The 23,507-nt window shown below is 49.0% G+C and overlaps 2 protein-coding genes across 2 annotated transcripts in view; one reads left to right on the top strand and one right to left on the bottom strand.

Moving 5' to 3' along the window:
- CHSY1 (chondroitin sulfate synthase 1) overlaps positions 1-11,917 on the top strand; it is a 74,895-nt gene extending 62,978 nt beyond the window's left edge. The window contains exon 3 of the mRNA XM_030955082.1: positions 8,444-11,917. Coding sequence (XP_030810942.1) covers positions 8,444-10,036 — 1,593 coding nt within the window. The 3' untranslated portion in view covers positions 10,037-11,917. The remainder of the gene's footprint in view (positions 1-8,443) is intronic.
- Positions 11,918-17,148: 5,231 nt separating this feature from the next.
- LRRK1 (leucine rich repeat kinase 1) overlaps positions 17,149-23,507 on the bottom strand; it is a 74,020-nt gene continuing 67,661 nt past the window's right edge. The window contains exons 32-34 of the mRNA XM_030955631.1: positions 21,135-21,970; positions 20,461-20,562; positions 17,149-18,539 (exon numbers count right to left, since the gene is read on the bottom strand). Coding sequence (XP_030811491.1) covers positions 18,362-18,539; positions 20,461-20,562; positions 21,135-21,970 — 1,116 coding nt within the window. The 3' untranslated portion in view covers positions 17,149-18,361. The remainder of the gene's footprint in view (positions 18,540-20,460; positions 20,563-21,134; positions 21,971-23,507) is intronic.

Genomic DNA, 23,507 nt, shown 5'->3' with positions numbered 1-23,507 from the left:
GTGTCTGCACTGGGCACTGGTTCTGTGGGAGGTCTGTGAGGAACTCCATAGCTTGTTCTAGTTTTCTTCCAACAGGAGTAAAAGGAGCTTTCTTTTAAATCCAGCTTAAATTGAGCTCCTGCTCATTGCTGGATGCCAGGGAGGGGTGTACTGAGATGAGCTCAGCTGCTTGAGCATGGTGCTGATAGCAACAAGGTCGTGGGTTTCATCCCAGTACGGGCCATTCACTTAGGAGTTGGACTCAGTGATCCCTCTGGGTCCCTTCCAGCTCAGAATATTCTGTGATTTCTGTGATTTCTGCTGACAGCAGACCTGAGCAGGAAGCCCAGCACAGCCTCGTGCTGCCAGCTCGGAGCAGAGCAGCCTTCAGCAGCAGCCAACCACGGGTATCTCAGCATGACCCTGGAAAAAGCAGCTGGAGAGCACCATTGGAGCACTCACTGAAATCCAAGCCTGGAACAGAGGTGGCTGTGCCATGCACAGTGATTCACCGGCACCTTGTCCTTTGTGCTGTTGCAAACCAGGTGACACCAGTGAGACATGAACAGAACCTCGTTGGTCCAGCAGGACCAAGAGGACAGACAGAGCCCTCCGAGGGTTACTGGCTGGTTCTGTGTTTCAGATAACCCCACCAGCTTCAAGTGGTGTGCAGCTGCCACCTCCTAGGGACAGGCCATCAGCAGTTTGGAAGGGGCTGAGGTTTCAAGAGCTCCTCCTGAACAACATCCCTTCTTCCAGCTGCTCGCCTGGCAGAGGCACAGCAGCACTCATGGAGAGGCTGTAGTGGCATCTGGGAGGAGGGTTCACCAGCACAGGAATTAGAAATATATTCCCAGTTTTCTGTGAGTTTGCATCAGCTGATAGTGATGTGGCTGGCAGAGAAGTGCCTTTACCATCAGTTGTTAGGAAAGCATGATGCAGATGGATTTGTAAATGAAGTTATGGAAGATGCTCTCTCTCTTTGAGGCTGTTCTGGCACTGCAGCTCTGAGGGCTGCAGCTTTGACACAGGCAGTTGAGCAGTTGGCCTTGTCTTGGGGATTTAATTCAGCATTCCCAGCTTCCTTCCTGGCCCTTTCCAGAAGGCGTATTCCTGACACAAATCTTCTCAAGGGATCAGAAACAGCAAGCATGGTCTGTTGCCATGAAAAAGGGGCTGTGGCTCTCCTCATCCAAAATGGTTCTGCTTAAGCTGGAAGTGATGAATGTCTTGCAAATGAATCTGTTTTTTAAAATACACCCCCACCTTTTTACACGCAGGGAAGAACTGCAGCTATTGTGAGGCTGAATCTTTGCCTAATTAAATTCACAGTAATCTCCTGTGAAGGCTCAAGAGAGATTCAGAGCTCTGTGCTGAGTGCCTCAGCCCTGTCCTTCAGTGCTGGGACTGTGACATTGTCCCCCTGTGCCTGCTCTGGGCTGGAGGGTCCTGAGACATCCTGCAGCAGCAGGAGCTGTGCTGGTGGGCACCCGTGGGCAGGACTGGCAGGGAGGGATCCTGCAGACAGAGCCACTGGAGCCACTGCTTCCCCTGGGCTTCTTGCAGAGTCTGGTGCTGGCAGAGCTCTGGGGTGGTGTGTGCTGCAGGAGCACTGCTGTCCCCATGCAATCTGGCCAAGAGGCTGTGCTGCTCCAGCTTGGAGTTCTGATGTTGGGCTGATGCTGAGATGGTGGGTGCCTGCCTGGGCTGCAGCTGAAATTTCTCCAGGGTTTCTTCTCCACTCCCTTTAAGCAGCAGCTTTTGGTAGCCTTGCCAAGTGGACCAAAAAGGCTCCTCATCCATCGTGGCTCGCAGCTCCTACAAAACCACTGGATGTGGAAAGCAGCTCCCAAATAGGAATCTTTGAATTCCATGAACAAAAGTATTTCTAAATGATTACATTACTGCTTCTTGAAAACACATGGTGGAAAATCACACAGCAGTCCAGAAGAGGTCTTCTCTTCTGTAGGCTGTGTTCAGGGGAGACTGCATCCCTCTAAGTCTGTTTTTAGCATCCAAAATATATTGGCCACGGTGTCAGAAGCTTTCTGCTCATCATCTCCAAGAAACTCCCCTTCAAGGGTCGTGTGCTGCTCCTCTGAAATCTTAACACTTTGCATGAGAAAGAGCAGATACAGGCTTCCAAGGCTGTGGCTCTGGCTTTCATGGGCCTGTTGAAATTCATAATGAAAAACAAGTTTTCTTGTGCTCTGCCTGTACTGCGGAGTAAAAGTGTGGAGTTGACAACAAGGAAAAGAAATGCTGAGATGCAGCAGATTCAGCGGGCAAGTAATCTGGCATCATCCCTGAGTCTGGCCTTTGAATGAGCAATCAGCAGGGAGTCACTGTATCCCTGGTTTTGTTTGGATGTGGGACAGAGGCTGCAGAGGGAGAGCTGAATCATTTGCCCCGTGGGTCAGAGCCTTGACTTGAGCAAGGGCGAGCCTGGTGAGGAGCAGCACTTTGCACCAGCACTCGTAATTTGGAAATTATGTTAGAAGCAACTTTTGATTACACTTTCTCAGGCAATCCCAATGACAATTAGTCATTTGCACATAACCATGTTCTGCTTCTTCAATAGCTGTAGTGTAGAACATTTGTTAATGTTTAGTGGTATTTTACTTGGTTTTGTTTCTGTCAAATCAGAACCTTTTGGACTAAAACCTCCAAATCACATCCAGCTCTCCTAAGGTTTACACTGTTAAATCTAAATATCCTCACTGGCACATTCTGTTTTATCTGGTTTCTGTATCCTCATTTAGACCAGGGGTATGAAGCTCAGTTTAATGCAGGGCCAGGAGGAGGGAAGCTCTCTGCCTCCTGCCTGCAGGATCTCATTCCCAAGTGCCTTGGACTGCTCCCACGTGTAGGTTTTGGGTAATGAGATTGTGGAGCTCAGGGTCAGAGGTGAGGTACTCAATGCCAGTTTTGAAGACCCATTCATTTTTGCAGGTTTTCTTCTTTCCCTTGCCAAGCTGGAAATACTTTAAAGGCTGCTTGGTTTGAGAAACTGTAAATGAATAAGTAATTTTTAAGCTCTTCTACTTGGTTAAACAAGAAAGGATTGGGATAAAAACACTTGTTTAATTAAACAGCTACTTGGTATGGTTCACAAAAGCTTGAACTTCAGCAGTAGCTCTCCTAATTCACAGATTCCTTGGGAATTCAATGACCTTGAGTTTGCTGTGCTTGAAACTTGCCTGAGTTCTTGGCTTCCTTTCTGGAATACTTTGGAGAGGAGAGCAGTGCAGGAGGCACTGCAAGGCTCTCGAGTGAGACCAGCACTGTTCCACTTAGGATCATATAAGAAGAGGCATTTTGTGTTGTGCAGAATAAACTTCTTGCTTCAGAGCATGCCTGGGTTTACTGCACCCAGAGGTCACAGCTGGATCTGCCTCTGCTGCCCCAGCCATGGAAATTTTGAGTACTGACTGCCCAGGATGATTTTCTTGCCTCTCTTTATGAAACAAAGCAAATGTGAACCAGCAGTGCAAGATGAAATTTGTGTGAGAAGTGACTTGTCTGAAGAAACACATAATTTAATCGTGCTCCAGAGCTCAGGGCTTCACTTGCCAGCTGGGAGGGAAGTCTGATCTCCCAGCACTGAGTGGTGTTTCCTGCATCCTTTCCTGTAGTGGCAAGTGGGGAGCTTAAAGCCATGAACGAGTGGCCAAGTTCACTGGAAGTGAGTGTTTATCCATTACTTCCCCGTGTTTGTCTCCACCATAACAACTCTGTCTGAGGAGTGGCTTCAGTCATGTCAGTGTTTAGCTGTGGGATATAAAGCATCAAGATTTAAACAGAAAGAACCCTAAATACAGAGTTGTATCCAGGAGGTCCCTACAGTCTTCCCCTCCAGCAGAGGGAAGTCACCAAACCCTGCTGCTCCTTTCCCTTGGCAAAATTTTTCATCAATTGAGCTGTATTGATGACATATAAACCAGAAAACTGGGCATCTGTTGTGGTTAATCAGTGCAAAATGGCAAAATGGTGCTAGTGCAGTTCCTTGGGATGAGGTAGCAGAAGGATTTAATTTCACTTCAGCAGTAGCTGCCCTCTTGCCATGAGCTGTGGCACATCTCTGTGAGGAGGAGATGGACCTGAGCATCCTGCCTGGGTTTGGCTGCAGAGCTGTGGGGCTGTCCCAGCACCTGCACTGCTCCTGTGGCAGAGCAGCTCCACACTGGGACCCACATCCTCATCCCCTCCTGACAGAGGTGCTCTGAGCTAGGTGACATGAACCATCATTGGGCTTTTAATTAGCTGGGCTTTGTATTGAAACCCATCTTGGGCATTTTGAAACCTGCCACAGAACATGTCTTATCCATGATTGCTGTTCCTGAGGCTTGTGGGGCTGTGTTTTCTGGGCTCTGGTAGCACAATCTGGAGCTGTGAGAGAAAGCCCTCGGGGGCTAATCCGTGGCTGTGGGCCAGTTTCTGCATAAACTGGTCTTATTTTTAAAGTCCATTTTCTCCAGTACACTTTTTTTGGCCTGCAAAAGACTTCTTCATTTAAAACTAAGAACATAACACTCTCTCCTTTCAGTTGGTCTTTTGGACATGAGCCAGCAGTGCCCACAACAGCTGTACCACAGTTTAAACATTCAGTCTCTAATGGTTTGGGGAACATTAGGGTTTTTAAGGCTTCAACAGGTCTAGAGTAAATAGTGGTCAATAAAGAGTAGCTCTTCTTTGTATCCCTATGCTCTCAGTGCTCTGCACTAGAATAAAGCATGCTTAGAATATAATCATTGCAAAAATAATATCCATGAAAGGTTCTTTTTTTTTTTTTTTTTTAAGAATCATAGAGAAATCAGTTTCACTAGAAGAAGAGTTTGCAAGGGTTCAGCTCTCAAGACTCTGGTAACAGGCATGGGGAATTTGGCATGTAATGTCTGTGGGAGACGTGCACGTCCTGGGCTTGTGTCACTCCCCACGTGTGTGTTTAGTGACTGGGAGGAGCAAATAAAGCACAGGTATTCCCTTCCCTATGGCCTTCTTCCACCCACCTGTTGGTGATGTACACAAGAGTTAATTATGATTTTGTATCTTCCTTATGGCTGTCCAGTGTTGTGTGGAGTCAAAAGCCAGCGTGTGCTAATTGGTGATATTTAGCACAATGGTTTGGACCCAGATATGGTAAGAAATTATATTAGCAATGACTGGTGATAGGTGGGCATTGCCCCTGTTAGTGATTGAACCCAGTGCTGGGGAGCCTTAATGATTTGGGCAAATCAGGGTTGGTGGAGCTGTCAAACGACGTGGAGGGAACTGCTCATTTCCTTCAAGTTTGTATGTGTGGGTGAGCAAACAGAATCCATGTGGGACTGGTTTCTGGGACAAAGCCCTGGGGCCTCACATCCCTTCTTGGCCCTGGGTCCAGTGTCTACCCTCGCCTCGGCCCGAGAAGGGTTAAACTGCTCCATTGGCCACTGGCCACCTGGGCTTTGTGTGCAGCACTTGGTGTCACTGTGAAGAAATGGTTTGTAACTGCTTGTACTCTCTGTAGGGAGTTGTTAACCCCTTCCACCACCCTTCTTTGTGTTTCCTGCTGGTGTGGGGTTACCTTGGCTCCCCACGGGGGCTGTGGGATCCTGGCACAGCCCGTGCCTGCTGAGTGCCAGGGACAGGGGGGACGCTGCAGCAGGAGAGGGGGAGACTTCACAGGGAAAACATGGAACGTGCCAGCCTTGCAAGGCATTCTCCTGAAAAATGGGATTATATAAAAGCCTGGCTACTGTGGTGCTCCTCATTAGCTGCACGGCAGGGTTGGCCGGAGCGCAGGGCTCGGGCAGTTGTCACCTCCTTGGCTGGAGCAAGGTGCATGTTAATTGATGTTTCAGTTGTAAATTGCTTTGTGTTGGAGCCCCACTAAAGGCTTGCTGAGATATGTTTTATTTTCAGTTTTCAAAGCAAGCTAGTTCTGGGAAGGGGCTGGAAGGAGTATTAGAAGGTAACCGGTCTACCTGAGAGGTCACTCCTGTGTGGCAAGCCAGAGCTTTAAAATGTACTTCTTAATTTTAATTTGTGCCATTTGCTAGGGGTTGCTATCTTTACTTCCATTGGGATGTTTCATAACATTTTCCTACCCATCAGTATTCTATTAAAACTTTGTTGTGTAATCTGAAAGCCTTTCTGCTTGTCATGGTTTCCTCTTCAGAATGCCCTAGGTAGCAATTTTGGAGTAAATTCATTCAGGCTGCATGGTCTTGATTTTGTTGTCTTATAAATTCAAAACAAGACTTGAAATTAAATCCTATTGTCAATTTTCCTTTAAATAATGGCGGCCTAATGATGTGATGTAAGAATTTTTATCAGATGTCACAGGACTCCTGGAAAAGCCTCTGCCTATAGTTGTTGTTAAAATGTCAGTGAAATTGGTTACCATATGCATTTAATACTTGTAGTTTTACATGTGTGTAGTGTTAGAGGATAGGTCAGTGTTGTCAGTAGAATAAGTGGGTCCTGCAGTGTTGGACTGATCCTGTTCTTCCCATGAGAGCTCTCCAGTGCAATAAATGGTGCTCACAGGACTGACCCTAAGTGGTTGTGATTTAAGGTCTCCTAGAACCCTTCACAGCAGCAGCCAGGTTCAAAGTGACCAAAAAATAATAAAGCTTTACTAGTAGAGGAAACAATACAGGGATACAAATGAAGAACAGTCTTTTGGGTGAGTGGAAGAAACGTGTTTCTTGGGAAAGCATGAGGTTCATTCAGTTTGGATAACTCTGCTGGACATGGGATAAGCCCAGCTAACCTCTGCCCGTAGCGCTCTGTTCAGTCCTGCATGCCTTCTAAAGGGATATTGTCCATCTCGACAGGCAGCTCATCTGAGGCTGCCAAGGGGCCATGGCCAAGATGTTCTCCTTTGGCTGCGTTCTGTGCAGATCCATCCATCCTCTGGCCTGGATTGCTCCCAGACAGCGTGCACGCAGCAGGGATCACTTGGGGAGAGCGGGAAGAAGGTGAACTTGAAGGGGAAGGGGGTGGGGGACTGCTGGTGACCCACAAAATAAACGTCCTTTCTTTCTCAGTCCTGCTGCAATCCCTCCCTCTCTCCTTTGCAGTGATTTACGTTTGCTCAGATTCAGTCCCTGCTCCCAGTGGGCTCAGGCTGCTCCGTGCTGTCGGCGGCGATACACCAATGTCAGGTTTCAGCATGCACACAGCCAGCTTGTGGAGATAGAGCAATTAAATCCAGGTGTAAGTTTATCCCTGAGCTTCAGTGTCTGTCCACAATAATGGGAAAAATGCAACCGAAGGCCTAATAAAACAGGACTTGTGCTGGCTCTGAGCAGGAGGTTTCTGTGCTGGTGATTTCCTTTTTAGTGCTCTGTTTGATTGCCATCATATTTGAGACCTTCTCCGTGGTTCTTTTTTTGAGTTTGGCTCTTTGCTGACCTTTTACACAAGCTTTATTGCTCTGTTTCCTGTGGCAGATTCCACTGCCAGTAACAGAGATTGGATCCCTTATTGAATGAGGGTGCTGTGTCAGCTCTGGCAGGTTGATGACGTTTGTGCTGTGACATAGAATCTGCCCATGGTCTTTTTAAATTTCCATTATCTAAGCTGGTATATACCTTTGGTCTCAAGGTTTTGTTTTCAGTTTATTTTCACCACAATGTCATCCTGGTTTGCCTTTCATGATACCAGCTACTGCCTGAGCTGCTGAGGACTGTGAGGCTGGTTGGTCTGCTTTCCTGAGAGTTGTCAATCTAATCTCAGCTCACTGTCTTCTTTTTTTGAAACAGCAAATGCCACGTTAAGGATGTTTTTATTCTGGTGTATGCATGCACCCTGTATTACCTGACTTCTGGAGCTCTAGGAATCTCAGGTGCGCTTTACTGTCCATTGACATTTTAAAATGACAGCTGTAGCTTTGGATTGCCGCACTTGAGGTAGGATATTTGGCATCTTGACTAAAACATTCAGCAACCTGCATTTTTAATGCCTAAACCTGGATTTTTAATGCTTAAATGGCATTTGGGTGTAATGGAAAAGGTGTTGTCAGATTTGCTTAGTATGTACATGGCATCCCTTTTTATTCTTCTTTATTATTTATATGAAAACAATGGAAAACAAATGAATAATGAGAGTTTTGCAGTGAACACTTCACGGTGTTATTTTTCTGGTGATGGTGTGTTGTTGTGAAGAAATGAGCTTACAATGGACTTACTGCAGAATTGTTTGGCCGCTGGTGATACCTCTAGAATGGGCTGCAGTAATCCCAAATCCATGATAGATGTTTCTTTCACCAGTTCACAATGAATAATCCTCTTAATTTCCTTGACTAGCAGCTGGTATTGCTACAACCTGTGCCTAAACCCAAGCACAGCTTATTCAGAAAGCCTTCTGGCCCTGTGAGCGAGGGGGAATTCTCTCCCAGCGGGGTAGCGTGGGCAAACTTTCACAGGGTCAGCTCTGCCAGGCTCTGACTTCTCCTCTCTCTCTCTCTCCCCCCTAGATGCAGCAGCTGTTCTACGAGAATTACGAGAAGAACAAGAAAGGCTACATCCGTGACCTGAGGAACAGCAAGATCCACCGAGCCATAACGCTGCACCCCAACAAGAACCCCCCGTACCAGTACAGGCTGCACAGCTACATGCTGAGCCGCAAGATCGCCGAGGTGCGCCACCGCACCGTGCAGCTGCACCGCGAGATCGTGCTCATGAGCAAGTACAGCAACACCGAAATCCACAAGGAGGACCTGCAGCTGGGCATGCCGCCCTCCTTCATGCGCTTCCAGCCCCGCCACCGCGAGGAGATCCTGGAGTGGGAGTTCCTTACGGGGAAATACCTGTACTCGGGTGCCGACGGGCAGCCGCCCCGCAGAGGGATGGACTCGTCCCAGCGCGAGGCGTTGGATGACATCGTGATGCAGGTGATGGAAATGATCAACGCCAACGCCAAGACACGGGGGAGGATCATTGATTTCAAGGAGATACAGTATGGATACCGCAGGGTGAACCCCATGTACGGAGCAGAGTACGTGCTGGACCTGCTGCTTCTCTACAAGAAGCACAAGGGGAAGAAGATGACAGTCCCTGTGAGGAGGCACGCGTACCTGCAGCAGACCTTCAGCAAGATCCAGTTCATGGAGCATGAAGAGATGGACGCCAAAGAGCTGGCCAGCAAAATCAACCAGGATTCTGGCTCCTTGTCCTTCCTCTCCAACTCACTGAAGATGTTTGTCCCCTTCCAGCTCAGCAGGTCCAAAGCAGAAAGGAAGGAGCTCAAAGACAAGAAGATCAACATCCTGATCCCTCTTTCCGGGCGGTTTGACATGTTTGCGAGGTTCATGGGGAATTTTGAAAAGACGTGCCTCATTCCAAACCAGAACGTCAAGCTGGTTGTCCTGCTTTTCAACTCCAACTCCAACCCTGACAAAGCGAAGCAGATTGAGCTGATGAGAGATTACCGCTCCAAATACCCCAAGGCTGACATGCAGGTTCTGCCGGTGTCGGGGGAGTTCTCAAGGGCGCTGGCTCTGGAAGTCGGATCTTCTCAGTTCCAGAATGAGTCTTTACTTTTCTTCTGTGATGTTGACTTAGTGTTTACCACAGAATTCCTCCAGCGGTGTAGAGCCAACACAGTTTTGGGTCAGCAAGTATATTTTCCCATCATTTTTAGCCAGTATGATCCAAAGATTGTTTATAATGGAAAGGTTCCTAGTGACAATCATTTTGCCTTCACTCAGAAAACAGGTTTCTGGAGGAACTATGGCTTTGGTATCACATGTATTTACAAAGCTGACCTTCTTCGAGCAGGTGGCTTTGATGTCTCCATCCAAGGTTGGGGCCTTGAAGATGTAGATCTATTTAATAAAGTCATTCAAGCTGGCTTAAAAACTTTCAGAAGCCAAGAAATTGGAGTAGTCCATGTGCATCACCCTGTTTTTTGTGACCCTAATCTTGATCCAAAACAATATAAGATGTGCTTGGGGTCCAAAGCTTCAACGTATGGGTCCACACAACAGCTGGCTGAAATATGGTTTGAAAAAAACGACCCAAATTTTGGGAAAAGCAGCAATACTAATGGCTCAGTGAGGACAGCCTAATGTCCAGCTATGCTGGAAAAGACTTTTTTTTAATTATCTAATTTATTTTTGGGAAAATGTTTTTTGATAATTCACTTTTAAAAGACCACACAGGATATATTTTAGAAATCATCGTTGTTTTCTTACAAAGCGCTCGTTTTGAGAAGAACAAGGCCCTTGGGTTTTTTTGTTGTTGTGTTTTTGGTTTGGAACAAAACTGTGATCAATATTTGCCTTCAAACAGAAAAAAAAAAAAAAAAAAAAAAATTGTTTAAGAGTTATCTGATCAGCGGAAATCTGACTTGAATTAGAATTTCCTTATGAACAAAAGATTGTTTCCTACTGTTTCCGTTGCCGTCTTCACGGCTGGGATTCTGTAAATGTGGACCTGAGCGTGCAAAGCCAAGTGACAAAACGCTGTGTCTAAATGTTGTTGGTGTGACTGCTACCGTGCAAAGATTCTGCTCCTTTGGTTCAGGATTAGCCATTAATTCTCAAATTGCGTTAGAAAATCCGAGTCGCTGTGGCGATGAGCAAGGGTGGTAATCGCAGGAGGGGTTTTTGTTTTTCCCTAATAGCTGATTATTTCAGTTTAAAAATACACCTCCACTTACGATGGGCAGGCGAGGGAGGGAAGTAAGCACAAGCCGTGATCCGGTCAGTCCTTGTAGAAATTGTTGTGTTTGGAATGTTGGGGGAAGCCGTGGTGGGTTCTGTGTTCTGTCCTCAGCTGCCCTCCGAGGCTGAGCCGGGGACCAGGGAATGCTGAGGAGCCAGGGGAAGGGGCTGGGGATGGGAATCTCTGGCAGCCAAACGACAGCACACAATGAACAATCCAAGATCCCCGAGGAGAACCTGGAGAACTCCTCTGCCCCGAGTGTCCCCGATCGCGTCCATTTCCTTCGGTCACCTGATGTTAGTGGGAACAATTATTACATTGGATTGCTAGTTTTGTTTTGGGATTATTTTTTTTTTTCTGTATCTGCTAGACCGTTAATTTATTTAATATCCATTGTTTTAGGTTCTTGACCTTTCCTTGAATATCTGTTAGTCATTTTAATATTTTATATATATATATATGCGTGTGTAAATATATATATATATATTAGGAATGTATTGCATCTTCTCACTGATAAGGTAGTGTACATCATACTTACAGTAAATGATCTCCAAAGATTACTTTCTAAAATATTTTTTCATGAATCTTTTTTTTTTTCTCCCCCAAATTTCTTCAACATTTTTGGAATGACTTCAGTGAATTTAGGAATTTTTTGGTATTCTAAGAGGAACTGGGGATGAGGAGGCTGAATACAAGGAAAGTGTGATCCCTATGAGTTAACACCTAGCAAGGTAAGAGAAAATACACGAAATAAAGTGCCTTAAAGCCAGATAGGGAACCCTGTACACTGAGACTTAGACAGTGACTGGACATTGTCATTGAAGCAGATGATCTCTTGGGACCTATGTACCTGTAAATATCCTGCTCAGCAGAAACAGAAAATAAAAACCAGCGAACAATATATTTTTCTATCGTATCCTCCAGCCCCATTTCATCCCATTGCCCTCAGTTCCACTTTGCCTGCTCTTTGGGAAGTGGAGGCAAGTGAAGGAATGGAGAAAACCCAAGGCTTTGGTGGTTGCTGCCACGTTTGAAGGGATCTTACAGTGCAATTGCTATTCCAGTAGAAGAAATAACCATTGTTTACACGTGTATGGAGTATGAACTGCAGCTAGCAAAGAGTCTGTGTCTTACAGTGTTCATCATTTTCTGGTGACAGTCCCAAGGATGTAGGTGCATGGAAAATTTTTCTTTTCCTCCTCTCTTTTCTTTTTTTTTCCTTTCTTTCTTTCATTTTTTTTAAACTTGCTTCTAAGATGCAATAAAGATTTTTTTATTTGCAATCGGAGCTGCTCACGTCGTCAGTCCGTGTCGTTCCACCCAGCAGAGGCACAGGGTCACACACTTGGGAAGTAAGTCCAGGTAAAAGGATCTCTCTCTTCCAAAGGGTTTTAACTTCTGTGTTGTGGCCTGGGATGAGCCCAGGGCTTAAATCTTGGCTCTGAGGGAAGGCAGAACAAACCCATTCATCAGGAGCTGGTGCTGATGAGCTGTGCCATTCCCTGGGTTTGACATTTTCCTCATGAAAATGTTAAAAGTACTTCTGCTGCCTGAAAATACCCATAAGTGTACATTTCAAATGCATACAATGACAAGGGTGCATGGCGCCCTAATGTTTTGTGTGTTCAAAACACCGTAAAAACAATTATTAAGTGGGTTGAGCACTTATTTTTTAATAGCTCTAGGAGTTGTTTTGTGTTGGTGTGAGGACAAAATTAAGTCCCAAAGCAAAGATCTTAGGGATTGCAGAGGTGTTTCTTCACACAAGGGAAAGGGAAAAGAAAAAAAACACCAAAAAGAAAACAAACAAACAAAAAACCCAACTTATATTTGTGGTAAATGTATTTGTGGTACAGAAAAGAGTTTAAAGAAAATGAACCCCGAAGAAAATGGAGCAAGACGGAGCAAAACAGAGAGAAAAAAGCCTGTACTTGTACTGTATTTATTAACATTTATGATTATGTAGGACTTTTTTTAGCCCATAACAGCTGGTAAAAGCAGAATGTAACTGGAAAAAGCCATTTTGAGAACAGCACCATGTGGTATTGGGGTTTTTTTCTCAGTTGCTGCAGTTCTAATTCTGCTACCAAATCTCTATTAAAAGTGAGTTTTGTACCAAGCTTGCAGCAGCCCTCGAGGCCTCACATTGCAATTGATCACATATTTTATGGACTCACAGCTTAAGAGAAGTCCATTTTAAAGTAAAGTTTTAATTATAACCTTTTATGACAAAGTCTAAACACATAAACCCCATTTTATACTAAAGTAAGTGGCATTTGCTGCCCCACTTGTAAGGAACTGGACAGAAGTGGAAATCATCAGCTGGTAGGTGCTAACCCAGCCTTGACAAAAATCCCTTCTGGGGCTGGGACGTTTCATCCTCAATTTATTCTGGTTGTTTGCTTCGGACAGAAGTTTCCTTCACCCTGAGGAAGCAGGAAAATCATGGAGGGTTTTCCTCTGGGCCACAGAGGTGTGAGAAAATGAGATGGTGTCATCCTGAAAATGAAGGATGTGGTGCCCAGTCATGTCCCATCTAGAGAGATGCTTCTGTTCTTTATTAAAACAATTAAAAATGTGAGACACTTCTTTCCCTCGTTATTCTGGTGCAGGTAACCTGGGTTGGATGCTGTGGCATCCTCAGAGCAGTAAAACTCCCACCCACACAGAGCTTTGCAGCCCCTGGGCACATGGTGTCAAACCCTTCACCTTCTCTGCTCACCCCTGGATGAGGAGCTGGATTTATTAACTCTGTTTTCTAAAAGCTTTTCCCTCCTGCTCAAGGATCAGTGATGGCAAAAAGAGATGGGGAAAATGTGAGTCCAGAAAGGCAGTGGGTACTCCTGGTGACTGTCATGCTGGATGTGACTATTTACATGTGACATTATTTTCTGTGACTTTGCAGAGTGACAGCCCATGGAAGGATTTCAAGTTTTGGTCCTGTGGGCACAATGGGAGTTTATTACCCGGAAAACTCAGTGCCCAGCTCCAGCCCCATGTGGCTCCCCTGGACCTGGCTGGCTGGTTCCTTTCAGCACAATCAGCACAAAGTCCCGCTGACCCAAATCTGCTTACTCTGAGTTTTTGTGGAAGCCTCTAACTTTACATTGCAAATTATTATCCTGAGCTGTTTCGCATGAATACTTGCTAAAACTACTTGGCTTGCACAGCCAGCCACAGCCAGGAGCTTTTGGAAAGAAAAATCTTGCAGAGGCATTAAAAATGGGGAGAAGGTCCAGGCCCCACTGGGCTCCTGCTCTGCTCTGGCCTGGGTGATCCCTGGGCTGGTGGGACACTGCCCTGTTTTAATGAATGGGTTTGTACCCAGTGAGTTATTGTGCTGACCAGAGCAGATTCAGGGGTTTGATCCCAGCTGGAGCTCAAAAACCACCTCCTTCCAGGCTTAGGCAGCCTTGGAGACAACCTGGGCTCCCCAGCCAAGGCAGTGCATCTCATGAGGAATCCTTTCCAACTATTTTCCTGGATTTTACCTGGCTGCTGCTGCCAGAAGCACTTTTATTCCTCACATCCAAACTGCTGCTGACACTCCCAGGTGTAAGGAACGTGTCCATGTCCTTTCCAAGCTCCAGAACCGTGTCCCAGGTCTCCTCCAGCCCAGGAATCCCTGCCACCTTCTAAATCACTTTTATGAGTGGGGTGAAAAACATTAACATTTAAAAAAAAAAACCCAGCCCAAATACTGGGTTGGCCAAATTTACTTTCACACTTTAATTCAATAAAAACCTCAACTTTAATTGACCTGAATTGGCTCCAACATTTCCAGCAGGCTGGGCTGGAGTCTCTTGGAAATGGGGGTCCCCTGTTTGGTTGGGGGTGTCAAGAGGACTTTGTCAGGGTCCTGCTCCACCTTTTAGAAAAAGAAGACAAAAGAGTAACACCACCTTTGTGTTTTACTGACTTTTCACCTAGAGGGCTCCCAAAAGGGGCAGAGTTTAAAGTGGTTCTGTGATAAAACAAACTCCCAGTGCAAACAGGCTGGGATGTGGGGCAGATAAAGGCTGTTTGCTGTGCCAGGATGGCTCTGAGTGCTGGGCTAGGACCATAACAGCCCTGGGAAACCTGAACTGCTGTGGATGTTCCTCTCATGGGCTGGGGATGGGCTCTGTCCCTCTGCCAGCATCACTTGGCAGTGATTCCCCCAGTGCTGAGCACCTGTCCCAGGTGAGCTCAGCCCCAGCCCAATCCCAGGCACCATTCTTATCCCCAACCCCATTCCTGGTCCCATCCTTCTCCTCATTTTCATCCCCATCCCCAGCTCCATCCCCGGCCCCATCCTCACCCTAATCTTCATCACAATCTCCACCCTCATTCGCATCTCCATCCCCATCCGTACCCTGCTCCACCTGGGTTAAGGCCCTGAGGCCCAACCCAGCTCCCATCCCAGGGGTAAGCCGAGGACAGGCCTGAAATAACCAGGATATTTCCTGTCCTTTTAAAGCTTTTAAAGAAAACTCATTTCCTCTGTCCTTTCGGTAGCAGAATACAAAGCAGCCAGTGCTGCCCCTTTCCCCACCTCCCTTAGAAATCACCTTTTTCCTTATGCTGAAGCTGAGAGCCCTTGGTGCTGTGTGGGATGGGGAGCATCCAGCTGCTGTGTCAGTGTTCACCTGCCCTCCCTGTCCTGGGGGCACAGGAGGTGGGGTTTTGCTCTAATATATCAATTCACAATTCCTGCCCACTGTGCAGGGCACTGTGTGCCATGAGGCAGAGCCAGCCCTTCTTTCCCTTCCTAGCAGAATGAGCTGTAATGTTCCCATTTTCCTACACATGGAGGGGTAGGTTGGGTTTGGACAGCCCCAGGCTGGTGGGGTCTGTGCACCCACAGTGCTGGGGCCCCACAACGTCCTGAGTGAGCATCAGGATATGGGATGCAACCAGTGATTTGCCCCTACATCATGCCTCCCCCCAGAAATACTCAGGCCATGCCCCAGACTGGGATATTGGGCACAGCTGTTCTTCATCCCAGGGCCTGACTCTGCACTGATGCCAGCAAAGAAACAGCCCAAACCAGGAACAGGAATCACTATCCAGTTAGGAATTGAATATAATCCTTTCAAAGCAGGTAAAGGACCACGGAGCACTCCAGGGAAAAGCCCAGGGAGCTGTGTGGCTCTGCTCTCAGGAGTGAGGGAGTGAAGCTGGGGGGGCTTTTGGGCTCAGTTAATCCCAGGCAGGTCCTGTTCATCTCATTTTGCTTCCTTGATGAGTAAATAACACCCCTGGCAGCCCCTGCCCTCCCACTGCTGGTGCTGGGGTTAATCCACTCCCAGAGCATCCACTTCCCCCCCAGCACTGAGCCCAAAGCTGTTCTCTTGCCTCTCCTCTGTCAGCAGAAGGAATAACCCCCTGCCAGGGCCTTGCTTGGGCCCATATTTATCAGCTGAAATAAATTAGTGAGGACTGAGATAGGTGCAGCTCCCCCAGACGCACACCTGGGGCTCCTGCTGCCCCTTTGTTCCAGGCTCTGGGGCTTTTCCTGCCTTTGGCTGTGACCCCATCCCTTCCCCCTGACGCCCCTCACCTGTACCTGCCATCAGGAGAACAGGAGCACTGAAATCTCAAACTGGTGGGACTTGATTTTTGTTTTTAATGTCTGTTTATTTCTGCCCCTGGGGAATCATCCCTGCAGCACGTGCAGTGCTCACTTCATGGAGCCTTGTGCTAATGAGGTTTCAGGTCTGCTGAAGGGGGGAATTTTGTTCTTATTACTCAGGCTCTCAGCTGCTTTTGGGAACCAACCCCCTGCTCCCAGGAGGTTTTGGGACACACACCCACCACTCAGAGGTCCCATGAAACCCATCCAGGTGCCACCCCCTTTTGTGCCCTCCCCAGCTGAGCACCCTGACCCACCTGGCAAGGAGCAGGGATGTCTCGTGTGTCAGGAAGGGTCTTGTGCAGCCCCAGAGCAGTGTCCAGCAGAACAAAGGCCCTGCTGTCTCCAGGCCTTGGCCAGGGCCCACCAAAGGTCTGGGAGATGCTCCAGCTTCCCCCATGGGCACTGGCACAAGCCCACGCTGGCTTTGGGGGCAGCACAGCACCCAAGGTGTTCTGGTAAAGAGGAACAATAAGGAACTGTTGTGGTTGTTCCACAGGGTGTTTCCTCGAAGGGAACCTGCAAGGCTGAATGAAAGAATGAACCCCTTTATAGCTCCTGTTGGGGCTTCAGGTATCACGGGAAGAGTTCCTGCAAGTCAGAGGAATCTGGCAGCTGGAAAAGGTGACCATGAGACCTCACCCCAGCCCTGAGACAAAGGGAGAGAGCCTGTCCTGGCAAGGGAGGGAATTTTTAGTGCTACCACACCTGCTCATGAGCTGCTGGAGAGGCACAGGGTGACAGTCACAGGCAAGGCCAGGAATGGAGACGGTCTGTACTCACAGCCCTGACTCCAGCTGTGCTCATCACAACCAGCACTTGAATCACGCTGCAAACCCCAAACACCCTGTGCCAGTTGGGTTTCCAATAAAAACCACCAATGCAGTGCCATCCTGGGGAGGAATCAGTTTATTTTAAGATACATTCTGTTTCTGAAGAAGGATATTTTAGCAGCCTGCAACAGAAATGTGAACCAGAGGGTTAACCTGCCCGTTCGGCCTTGGCCAGCCTTGCCGATGCTCACACAAGATTCTTGGGATAAAAAAAAGAAAAAGAAAGGTCCAAAATTCAAACTGTACACCTTTATACAGGGTGCTTAGCTGGGGGCACTTTTTACACTGCTGTACATGCTTGGGATAATTAAGTGCAATTGGATTTAGAGCCAATACAGCATCCCAGGCCACTAACGAGGATAAAATACAAGCTGTGGTGGGCAGAAGCTGCACAGATACACAGGCAAACTGAGCTTATTGTGTTCCTGCTGCTCCAGAGTGCATTTCCCAAGAGAAACAGGAGTGGAGCAGAGACAGCTTATAAACCTTCCTGGTCAGGGGCTCCCTTCTCTTCCATCAGGAATATCTGTCACACCCAGTGGCTTTGATTTCCATCAGCTCCATCAACAAGGCAGCAGTGCCATGAGCCAGCTCACTCACTCCTGGTGCAGCATTCCTGGCAGGTTGTTTTGGGTTCCCTCACAGGAACTCTGCACCACTACAGTTTTTAGGAACCAGAAACGCAGTGGCCGGCCACAGCTTCTCACTGGCTCCTACACCAGGGTGTCTCTACACAGGAACTACACCTGAAGTAGGACACACACCCTAACTAATGGAGTTGCAGGGAGGTGGGAAGCAGCCCCACAGCGCAGGGTTTCCAGCAGATGCATTCCTCCTGGGAACAGGGTGAACCAGCCCTCAGTGCCCGCGCTGCCGGCCAGCAGGCAGCCGGGACTGGGATGTGCTCAGACACCCAGGGCAGAGCCCACGGAGCTCTCCTGGCTGACACACACACAACAACAGCAGCAGCAGCAGCCAGGGCATGCTGAAGGTGAGGAAGGAATTCAAAACAGGGAAGAACAAACTGGAAATCGGGGGATGAACAGAATGGCAGCCACCTTTGCTCTCACCAGTACAGGGGAGTGTGTGACAGAGCACGGAGCTGGCCCAGCTCCCAGCCCTTCCCAGCGGCTTCTTCATTCCCCAAAAGCCCTGGTGGGGCTCTGGGAACCCCAGGGTGCTCACTAGCAGCAAACCAGACACACACTCCCCCCACGAGCCCTGGTGTGTCTCCGAGTCCAGGACGCTCCCGCTGGGTGTCGGGTGCAGCGCCACAGGCACTACCTTCTCTTGCGCATGCAGGTCTCCAGCCTGCCCAGCTCCTCGTAGGCCTGGTAGAAAATGTCAAAGTCTCTGGCACTCCAGCCCCTCCAGACAGCCAGGCACCTCTCCATGTGCTCGTTCTCAAAGCAGCACACCACCGTGTCCCTCGCTACCAGAGCCGCGTCCACCAGCGTCCTGGGGAAGGAGCACAGAGCAGGGAAGGGAGTTACAGGGAAGGATGTCACAGGGAAGGGCATTAAAGGGAAGGATGTTACTGGGAAGGGAGTTACAGGGAAGGATGTCACAGGGAAGGGCATTACAGGGAAGGATGTCACAGGGAAGGGCATTACAGGGAAGGATGTTACTGGGAAGGGCATTACAGGGAAGGGCATTGCAGGGAAGGGCAGCTCTGCGAGCACAGCACTGGCTTATGAGCTTCCCTTCCAGCTACACAAGCTTTTTATAAGCTGCAAATCCTTCAGCAAGGAGAATGTTACAAAGAGAGGGATCAGAAACTGTGTCACATCAAAACCAAGCAGCTCACTGACATGGGAAAAGGTTTTTAAAGGGATTCAGGTGCCTAAATATGCAGGTGGGGGCTTAAGTCTGCCATGGCATTTGAAGTTGCTGCTAATCTCCTGATTTGCTAAATCCACAGACTCTTGCTCCTGCTGCCAGCTGGGCATTTTCAGAACAGCTCCATCGTAACACAGCTGACAGGCTGCTGAGAGCTTCCAGAGCCTGGAATAAAGCATGGAAGTGGGATGGAGCCTGCCTGTGTCAGCTCAGGGGCTGAGGCCCGAGCCCAGAGCAGCAGGCACAGCTGTGGCAGCACTCAGGGATCCGTGTGGTCTGTGTTGTATGTGTTTCCCTTCATGTCTCTGTTGTAGCTGGCCCTGCAGGTACCTCAGAGGGAGGGGGCTGGGCAGACAATGACACTTTTCCCTTGCAGGGTCCAAGGGACAGGACTGCAGCCCTCACTGGGCTCCTTCTACCACTCCCATAGCAGATGGGGAAGGTTGGTGCCAAAGTGTTTCCCCCACAAAGGTGCCCAGATGGGAGCACTGGCCACAGGACTGTCCTTGGCAGCTGGTTGTTATAACAGACTGCCCCTACAAAGCCCCCCTCCCAGCTCTGCTCTGCCATTTGAGCAGCCCCTTCCCATTCCTCCCCTTCTGCTCTTTATCCTGCTGCTCAAACAGGGAGGGTCAGTGGCCACGGTGCCTGGTCCAGCCAGGCAGCAGGGCAGGACAGGTGTGAGATGTGGTATCACTTTGCCTGAACTCCACACTCAATCTCAGTTAAACAAAACCAGCCTAAGAGTACCTGTGACCAATAAAGAGAATTCTCTCCTCCCAGCTAGCTGATAAAGACACTCATTTCAGAGTAGAGGGAATGGCAGGAGCCTTTGATCTCCTGTTGTGTTTACCTGGCAGTAATAAACGATCATTTATAATCCTTAGCACTGCTTAACCTGCATTTGTTTGGACATAAATAGTACAATCCCAGACCGGTATTTAAGTGATCAGCAGGAACACCCCCACCTCTCCAGCAGCTATTTATTTCCTTGACTCTCCTTCTCTGTGTGAAACATTTTAAATTAACGTATATAACTGCTCTCCCCTGTGCTCCAGGAGCCGTCCCCCAGCCTGTCACTGCCCAGAGCACAAAGGTGCTCATTTAGAGCCAGAACATCAACCTGACCCACGTGAATGCAGCCACAGACAAGCGCCGTGCTCTGCATAAATACACCTCTTGTTCTGAGCACAGGGCTGAGTCTGCCAGGCTGCTCTGACCTTCTGCCAGGTGCCCTCAGAGCAAAGGGAGCCAGCACCAGGCAGGATCAGGCCAACTCGATCACATTGTGCACAGCCCTGTCTGTGTCATTATGGGGTGCTCAGTCTCTGTGGATTTTGGAGACCAGGCTTCAGTCACAGAGCCCTCTCCTTGCTGTCTGCCCCTCTCTAAAAGCCTTGATGTGCAACCAGCAACTGTGTCCTCCCACTGGGAACTCCTCAGAAGCTGCTGGAAGCCAAGAGGATGTTCCCAAGAGCCCTGAGAGCCTGCAGAGCCCCCCGTGCCCCCTTGTGCCCCTGGTGTGCCCAGCCAGCCTCACCCGTAGGGAGCCAGCTCCCCGGCCTTCAGCACCGCGATCACTCTGCCCCGCTGCGTGCCCGACTCCTTCTCCAGCCCGATCACAATGATGTCCCCTCCTCTCCTGGAAGAGAAACGAGGGAAATGTCACATCCTCAGCACTGGGGATGCTGTCAGCTGAGGAGGATCCATGCTGGATATCCATCCTCTGCTCCATGCCCATCTGCAGCCAAGGGGACGGGGCACGATGATGCCACGGGGGCATCCTGAATCCAGTGCAGTGGGGACAGAGATCCTGTCACAAGCAAAATCAGCTTCCCAGAGGTTCCCATCAGCTCCACAGGAGGCAGCAGGACTTGCCAGGGCTGTGTCCAAGCAAGGAGGCTGCCTGCTGCTCTTTGTTTCCTCAGTAGTTGGGGAAACACAGCTTGGAGTCTGACTACCCCCTTCTCATTCTGCTGAAACCAACCCAGCAACGCTTTCTACATGGCCACTCTGCTCAACACTGCATAATTCCAAAAGGTGTAGAAAATACATGTTCCATTATACTGGGAACAGAATTTCTCAATGGTAACTTGACTTTCTGGCCAGGTGAATCATACTGGGAATGCAAAAGCTGCTGAATTAGCCTGAGTTAATCTCATGCTCAGCCAGGAGGGATTTTGACTAAGTTGCCTGGTTAAGTGACCCACTTACCTGGGGATCCAGATGAGGTCTTTTACAGGCAGAATCTTGACTGCTTGGAGATGCTCCATGTTATCACCCACAGGTGAAGCATCATGATCCAGGGGAGCCTTCAGCTCGTGGAATTTCTCAGACTCCTCAAAATCCGTGGAGAAGGGTGCACTGGAAGAGCTCAAGGGTGAGCTGGGCAGGCTGGAGGGGCAGCGGGTCACCGCGTTGGGAGGCGAGGAGGAGTAGGAAGACATAGAGCAGTAATCTGTGAGCGAGTCCTGGTGGTTCAGGATCTGGGTGCCCACGTCTGGGCTGTACATGATGCTCACATCCCCCGGGGGGTTGCTCTCCACCACCCCGTGGCTGATGGGGGCCGTGGCCGGGATGGCAGCCGAGGGCTGCTGGATGGTGAACATGTCCCTGAGGGGGCTGCAGTCCCCGCAGAAGTAGCGAGCGCAGAGCTGGTAGCTGGTGGCGTGGTACATCACCAGGAAGTTGCTTTTGTCATCCAGACACCAGAGCACCTCCTCGCCGTGGCACTCGGAGTTGCAGGCGATGGATGTGATGACGGAGGGCGGGCTGAAGGGCTCCAGCCTCCTGCTGATCTCCATGGAGGCGCAGTCGATGACCAGGAGCCCGGGGCCGTTGCTGTACCACACCTCGGCCCCGCTGCTGGTGACCTCCATGGCCCTCACCGGGTACGGGTTCTGCCGCGGGTCGCTGTCGGGGATGTTGAATTTGGACCTGTTGGCTGTGTGGGAGCACAGGTAGGAGCAGTTGTCCCCTGGCAGGCCCTGGGACACTGAAAACACGGCTACCAGCCCATCTGACAAGCCAGCCAGCACCACATATGAGTTCTGCGAGAAAGAGAGAAAAATTTCATGGAATTATAGAATGGTTGGGTTGGAAGCAACCTAAATGATCATCTCATTCCATCCCTCTGCCATGGGCAGGGACACCTTCCACTAGACCTGGTTGCTCCAAGGCCCATCCAACCTGGCCCTGAACACTTCCAGGGATAGGGAGTCCACAACCTCTCTGTGCCAGGACCTCACCACCCTCACAGCAAAGAATTTTTTCCTGTTTCTTTATTTCTCTATAATAGAAGAGCTTTCATGCCCAGAAGCTCTGCCTGCTTCTCACATTCTGCAAGAACACCAGTAACTTACCCCAGAACAGTGATAACACAACACAAAAAGGAGTCATTCCCTAGAAGCTGCTGCAGAGCCAGGCTCCTTTCACCCAGTATTACCTCTCTCTTTACTGGCAGGGGCGGACAGACGGACCTGGCAGCCTGCCCTGAAGGTTAACAAATTCAAGCTGGAGTATATTCAGAGACAGCCATCATGATCCCAGGAATCCAGCTGTAGAAACCCGGCTCACTTCCAAAAAGGAGTAAAGCTATTGCTATCAATGTAGGTAGGAGAGGAATGGAAGAAATGCAGTAAAAATGGAAAGAGGGAGCCAATATTCTCACAAACAAGAGCATCCAGTGATTGCCCCTCATCCAGAGTCTGCTGCTCTGAGAGCTCTGCTCCTCCCAGGGATGTGCTCTGGCTCTGGGATCCCTGGCAGCTCAGACATCCCAGCCCAGGGCACAGAAGCAGCAGCAGCAGCAAAGCACCTGCCAAGTGCCATGAACAATTCTGCAGGTGGGTAAAAACCTGTCCCTAAATGTACAGATGTGCTGGACACAGCTCCAGCTCCATGGCCATGCATCCCTTGTGTCCCAGGGGCAGGAGCTGCTGAGAAGGCCACGGCTCAGCAACTCCTCCAGCCCATCCCAGCGGGGCAAAATGCTGTTAAACAGGCTGGGAAATTGATCTCTTGGGAACAAAACTTCCCGTGACCTTGGGCCTCTACCAGAAACTCCCCCATCTGTGAAGCAGATAAAACAATACTTACCTCAAAGGCCTTTCTATTTCCTCCCTGCGGAGCAATAAATTCAAAATAAAGACCATTTTACCCAGGACTTCTTTGCTGCCTGGACTAAGTACAGCCAACCAAACAGAACCAGACAGAGCAGCACAGAGCTGACACAACCTTGCCCCTCATCAGCCTCTCCACAGTGGAAAGCCCTGCCTTTGGCATGCCCAAAGTGAGGGGCTGAGGGCTCAGTCACCCTTTGCTGGGAATGCAAAAATTAAATTAAGGAACCCCTCTGCCCTTCCAGGGATCTTGATTCTGCCAGGCCTGGACAATAGTTCTCAGGCTGTAAATCCACAGAAAAATCAGTATACTGACTTGCCCCAGCTACTGAGGGGCAGGTAGTGCAGGGTAAGCGTTATTTGATTGACAGCTCTGCTTGCAAGGTTCATTTTGAGTCCTGGACAAAGAGACACTCTCTGCTCACCAAGTATGAGTAAAACCACGAGAGCACTGAGCCCTTATGAC

Source organism: Camarhynchus parvulus, chromosome 10 (genome assembly GCF_901933205.1).
Source record: "Camarhynchus parvulus chromosome 10, STF_HiC, whole genome shotgun sequence".
Classification (NCBI taxonomy): Eukaryota; Metazoa; Chordata; class Aves; order Passeriformes; family Thraupidae; genus Camarhynchus; species Camarhynchus parvulus.
Note: the sequence above shows the minus strand (reverse complement) of the source record. Positions and strands in the feature narration are given on the sequence as shown.